General features: G+C 42.2%; 1 protein-coding gene across 1 annotated transcript; it reads left to right on the top strand.

Moving 5' to 3' along the window:
* The first annotated feature begins 1,720 nt into the window (after window positions 1-1,720).
* LOC311121880 (uncharacterized protein) lies at window positions 1,721-4,355 on the top strand. Its single transcript, XM_084196321.1, has 2 exons — window positions 1,721-1,822; window positions 3,688-4,355. Exon 2 carries the CDS (start codon window positions 3,695-3,697, stop codon window positions 4,346-4,348), a length of 654 nt encoding a protein of 217 aa, XP_084052447.1. The 5' UTR covers window positions 1,721-1,822; window positions 3,688-3,694; the 3' UTR covers window positions 4,349-4,355.
* Window positions 4,356-6,851: the final 2,496 nt, after the last annotated feature.

The following is a 6,851-nucleotide window of genomic DNA, read 5'->3' on the forward strand; positions in this document are numbered from 1 at the left end:
GGTTTGTCTATTCCAGTGGTGTGTCTATTCCAGTGGTTTGTCTATTCCAGTGGTTTGTCTATTCCAGTGGTTTGTCTATTCCAGTGGTTTGTCTATTCCAGTGGTTTGTCTATTCCAGTGGTTTGTCTATTCCAGTGGTTTGTCTATTCCAGTGGTGTGTCTATTCCAGTGGTTTGTCTATTCCAGTGGTTTGTCTATACCAGTGGTTTGTCTATACCAGTGGTTTGTCTATACCAGCGTTTCCCAAACTCAGTCCTGGGGACCCCAAGGTTTGCACGTATTGGTTTTTGCCCAAGAACTACACAGCTGATTTAAATAACCAACTCATCATCCAGGTGTGATTATTTGAATCAGCTGTGTAGTGCTAGGGCAACAACCAAAACGTGCACCCCTTGGGGTCCCAAAGACAGAGTTTGGGAAACGCTGGTCTATACCATACATTTATAAGTAGCCAGCCCCAACAGCAACAACATTCTCAGTAACGGTTACAGAAACGTTTTACTTGCTATGACTGATACAGTCTGTTGTTGTTTATCTACCTTAGTTTAGTGTACTGAAGTCACTCTGGATAAGAGTGTCTGCTAAATGACCTAAATGTAAATGTTTGTGTAAAAATGAACATACCAAAATGAACTGCAAAGCACACTGGGTATTTTTATTGGCCCTATTTCGGTGCAGAGCTCATTAGAATAATACTCAGCATGCTTTGCGATAATTTTTACATATACAATTACACTTAGTTCATTTAGCAGACACTCGTATCACACCATAGTGCCATCAGACTTCTGATACCAATGCAGGGTGAAAGGGGGCCACAAAATGGTGAACATCTATAATTTTTCTTATAGAAAAGTATTTTGTATTTAGAAAATACAAATTACAGCTCTCTAAAGTATCTTGCTACTAAATCCATTGGAGTGTAGTTCAGCCCAGTGTAATACAAATTACAGCTCTCTAAAGTATCTTGTTACTAGTTCAGCCCAGTGTAATACAAATTACTAAATACTCAGCAGTAATATATTTGAAATACATGTAACAGACATAGGCCTACTGCCCATCTGAGATTGTCAGTATTATTAGTTAAGAACAGCTGACATGTTGTAAGGGTTCTGTGTCCATGGCAACACAGTGTGGATGGAGTCACTCAACATCTTTTTCACAAACAACTTTTCTACCATTAAAGCGTCGCAAGAGATTTAGTACGGTGTTTCTCAACCTCTGTTCCGTGGACCTGCGCCAGTCAGTGGGATGTTGCTGGCCACTCCCTGAGATGGTTCACTGGCACTAATGTAGTTAGTTCTACAGTGCTAGTTTTAATGTAAGCAGTCCCCCAAGGAGGAGAAACCATAGCTCACCGGAGCCCTTGGCTGGTCTGGGATCAGGTCCCCCCGTCCATGTAATCTTATTCATTATGATTATAAGGATTAAAACTGATCCTAGATCATGTTCTGCTCTTTATGAATCGAAGAGGCAGAAACACAGCCCAGCCCAGCTCAGCCCAGGACTGGATTACTTTCAGTTTCATTTCCTGAATACTCTGGGATCTTCATGGTTAGTCCTGCCCCCAGAGTATATGATGACACACACACACACACACACACACACACACACACACACACACACACACACACACACACACACACACACACACACACACACACACACACACACACACACACACACACACACACACACACACACACACACACACACACACACACACACACACACACACACATCCAATCAACCTTTCACACGGCCTCGTACAGATCTAGACGGACATCGAGCACCAGAAAAAAATACATTTATTTTAAGACACCAGGTACAGTTTTTTTAATTTTGTGGTTTTTTGATCTTGTCTGTCTTTACTAAACAAGTTAGATCTAGTCTGTCCTTACTAAACAAGTTAGATCTAGTCTGTCCTTACTAAACAAGTTAGATCTCGTCTGTCCTTACTAAACAAGTTAGATCTCGTCTGTCCTTACTAAACAAGTTAGATCTAGTCTGTCCTTACTAAACAAGTTAGATCTTGTCTGTCTTTACTAAACAAGTTAGATCTAGTCTGTCCTTACTAAACAAGTTAGATCTAGTCTGTGATGTATATTTTTGTGGGTCTGACTCTCTTGGAAGGAATATGTCCAAATCTAACTCACAATTAACAACTTGATACTTTATTTGATCTAATCTGAGTTCATCTAGGTCTGCTTTAATTTGAGTTAATCAAGTTCTGCTCTAATCTGAGTTCATCTAGGTCTGATCTAATCTGAGTTCATCTAGGTCTGATCTAATCTGAGTTCATCTAGGTCTGCTCTCCAGTCTTATTGTTTATCAGATACAACAACAGTTATAATCTAACTAGCTAAGGGACGTGATTCAAAATCAATTATATATATATATATATATATAATATACACTGAGTGTACAAACCATTAGGAACACCTTCCTAATGTTGAGTTGCACCCCCTTTTGCCCTCAGAACAACCTCAATTCGTCGGGGCATGGACTCTACAAGGTGTCGAAAGCGTTCCACAGGGATGCTGGCCCATGTTGACTCCAATGCTTCCCACAGTTGTCAAGTTGGCTGGATGTCCTTTGGGTGGTAGACCATTCTTGGTGTGTGAAAACCCCAGAAGCATTGCAGTTCTTGACACACTCAAACCGGTGCGCCTGGCACCTACTACCATACCCCGTTCAAAGGCACTTCAATATTTTGTCTTGCCCATTCACCCTCTGAATGGCACACATACACAATCCATGTCTCAATTGTCTCAAGGGTTAAAAATCCTTCTTTAACCTGTCCCCTCCCCTTCATCTACACTGATTGAAGTGGATTTAACAAGTGACATCAATAAGGGATCATAGCTTTTACCTGGATTCACCTGGTCAGTCTATGTCATGGAAAGAGCAGGTATTCCTAATGCTTTGTTCACTCTGTGAAAATGTATATAATTTTTTTATATTACGTTTTTCAGAATAATAAAGCATTATTATCAAAATGTATTATACTTTAATAAGTTGACATTACTGGAAGCCTGACAGATTGTGGCTGAAAATATATATCAACCCTTTTTCTACATTAAAACATTGTACAGTAAGAGTGACAGATTTTCCCTCTGTTTATAACATACTTTTTTGTAACTTTTTAAACCTCACATTCATTGTTAGGTTGTAAATTATTTTATTTCCCTTAAGTTTCACTAGTCTGTGCTCCCCACGTGCTAACGTGCTACCGTCTAACCTCGAAATATAAATGGAAAATCCAAAGCCTGTAACACTATTGCCAGTGTAGTGATTTAGGGAACAGCCATAGTAGTGCACTCCTGTACCATAAAGGTTCAGACCTCTTAGCAGAGGCTAATATATGGAAGGTAACTTAACTGTATCAACATGAACTCTATTATTTAATGCTTTCTGTTTTCCTCTCCTTCCCTCTCTCTCTCTCTCTCTCTCTCTCTCTCTCTCTCTCTCTCTCTCTCTCTCTCTCTCTCTCTCTCTCTCTCTCTCTCTCTCTCTCTCTCTCTCTTACTCTCTCTCTCCCTCTCTCTCCTCTCTCTCTCTCTCTCTCTCTCTCTCTCTCTCTCTCTCTCTCTCTCTCTCTCTCTCTCTCTCTCTCTCTCTCCTTCTCTCTCTCTCTCTCTCTCTATCCCTTTCCCCCTTTCTCTCTCTCTCTCTCTCTCCCTCCCCCAGGGGTACAATGGTTCGAACATTGAACAATATGGCGGAGCTTAGAGCTTCTAGGTTTGGTTGTCCCTCGCCCAGGCATGGACTCAAGCTCCTTTTCTGGTTCGCCAATGATTACATCTTCTTCGACAATGACAACCAGATGGTTGCAAAGTACAACCCCAACAAGGGAGGCTTTGGTTTCCGTCACTTCTATAACAGACTGGAGTGTGACAACAACGTCTGCAAGAAGCTGCTTCCTGATGATGGCTACCCATTCTATGAGGTGGGCAACCTCCACCTCACAGCATCTTATTCCATGCCTAATTATGTCAGAAAGGACTACACTGGTCACATAAATAACAGCAATATGGACCGCCTCATCATCAGCATGCGTCCAGACAGTACAGTGGATAAGGTCTATGTGACCCAGCACGAGGACCTGAGGAGCTTCGACCCGGTCAACACCTATCGCCTCAGCAGGGGGTTGCTCATGGTCATCTGCAGCCATTCATCCGCGGACATGTCATTGGAGGACTTCCTGGAACAGGCGGGCTATTCCACCCACGCCCAAATCCCATTCACAAGCCCCGCCTCAAGCCCTGCCCCAAGCCCCACCCCCAGGGAGTCCAGGATCAATATGGAAGCTGAACCAGTCATCCGGGAAAGCTACTGTACCATACTGTAGATCAGTGTTCTTTATTCCTGGTCCTGAGGACCCTAAGGGGTGCACTTTTTAGTAGTTTGCCCTTGTACTTTGCAGTTCATTTTGTTATGTTCATTTACACTAATACATTTTGGTCATTTAGCAGACACTCTTATCCAGATTGACTTCAGTCCACTAAACTAAGGTAGATAAACAACAACAGACTCTATCAGTCATAGCAAGTAAAACGTTTCTGTAACCGTTACTGAGAATGTTGTTGCTGTTGGGGCTGGCTACTTGCAAATGTATTTCTGTATTTTAAAATACAAAATACATGTTTTTTTTTATTAAGAACACTATTTTGTAGTTTATATTGAAACATTGATCTTTATGGTATTTTGTCATTGTATTTTTGCCCATCCCTGATTGAATCAACGTAATTTCCACTTCACTTCAACCCAAAAAATAAATGTGATGACATTAACTCAAAGTGGAAAGCTGATTGGATATGCAAGTCATCAACGTAAGGGCATTTCATCTATTGGTGTAGTGTGGCCAACATTGAATGCAGCAAGTAATCATTCTCAAATTCCTTAGAGGCTAATTCATTGAGTCTATACAGTGAGGGAAAAAAGTATTTGATCCCCTGCTGATTTTGTACGTTTGCCCACTGACAAAGAAATGATCAGTCTATCATTTTAATGGTAGGTTTATTTGAACAGTGAGAGACAGAATAACAACAAAAAAATCCAGAAAAACGCATGTCAAAAATGTAATAAATTGATTTGCATTTTAATGAGGGAAATAAGTATTTGACCCCCTCTCAATCAGAAAAATTTCTGGTGTCGTATCGGGTGAATGGTGGCAATTATTGCTGTCAACAAAGAGTCCGCTCAAGCTGCACCGTGTTAGAGGCTTTTATTAAAATCACGAGGTTACAGCATAAGTTACAGACCCGCGGTGTCTGGAGAACGGCGTCCCAGATTGCAATGGCCGTTCTGCCTTCTCCTTCGGTTTTCCCCCTACTTATAAACAATGCAAAAAGATGCTCCCTCTTCTGGCCAATCACCAGTCTCCCCTGTCTACAACACACTTCCTGTCTGTTGTATGTGACGTTACATTAAAACATTCCCTCTTGATACTAAAATCAACATTCTTTCAGTTCCACTTAAAAACATTTAACAACGTCATAATCTCAATACACGACACTGGCTCCCAGGTGTCTTTTATACAGGTAATGAACTGAGATTAGGAGCACACTCTTAAAGGGAGTGCCCCTAATCTCAGCTTGTTACCTGTATAAAAGACACCTGTCCACAGAAGCAATCAATCAATCAGATTCCAAACTCTCCACCATAGCCAAGACCAAAGAGCTCTCCAAGGATGTCAGGGACCTACACAAGGCTGGAATGGGCTACAAGACCCATTGGGCTACAAGACCCAAGCAGCTTGGTGAGAAGGTGACAACAGTTGGTGCGATTATTCGCAAATGGAAGAAACACAAAAGAACTGTCAATCTCCCTCGGCCTGGGGCTCCATGCAAGATCTCACCTCGTGGAGTTGCAATGATCATGAGAACGGTGAGGAATCAGCCCAGAACTACACGGGAGGATCTTGTCAATGATCTCAAGGCAGCTGGGACCATAGTCACCAAGAAAACAATTGGTAACACATTACGCCGTGAAGGACTGAAATCCTGCAGCGCCCGCAAGGTCCCCCTGCTCAAAAAAGCACATATACATGGCCGTCTGAAGTTTGCCAATGAACATCTGAATGATTCAGAGGAGAACTGGGTGAAAGTGTTGTGGTCAGATGAGACCAAAATCGAGCTCTTTAGCATCAACTCAACTCGCCGTGTTTGGAGGAGGAGGAATGCTGCCTATGACCCCAAGAACACCATCCCCACCGTCAAACATGGAGGTGGAAACATTATGCTTTGGGGGTGTTTTTCTGCTAAGGGAACAGGACAACTTCACCGCATCAAAGGGACGATGGACGGGGTAATGAACCGTCAAATCTTGGGTGAGAACCTCCTTCCCTCAGCCAGGGCATTGAAAATAGGTCGTGGATGGGTATTCCAGCATGACAATGACCCAAAACACACGGCCAAGGCAACAAAGGAGTGGCTCAAGAAGAAGCACATTAAGGTCCTGGCGTGGCCTAGCCAGTCTCCAGACCTTAATCCCATAGAAAATCTGTGGAGGGAGCTGAAGGTTCGAGTTGCCAAACGTCAGCCTCGAAATCTTAATGACTTGGAGAAGTTCTGCAAAGAGGAGTGGAACAAAATCCCTCCTGAGATGTGTGCAAACCTGGTGGCCAACTACAAGAAACATCTGACCTCTGTGATTGCCAACAAGGGTTTTGCCACCAAGTACTAAGTCATGTTTTGCAGAGGGGTCAAATACTTATTTCCCTCTTTAAAATGCAAATCAATTTATAACATTTTCGACATGCGTTTTTCTGGATTTTGTTGTTGTTATTCTGTCTCTCACTGTTTAAATAAACCTACCATTAAAATTATAGACTGATCATGTCTTTGTCAGTG

Source organism: Coregonus lavaretus (assembly GCF_964263955.1).
Source record: "Coregonus lavaretus genome assembly, contig: HAP1_SCAFFOLD_3580, whole genome shotgun sequence".
Taxonomy (NCBI): Eukaryota; Metazoa; Chordata; class Actinopteri; order Salmoniformes; family Salmonidae; genus Coregonus; species Coregonus lavaretus.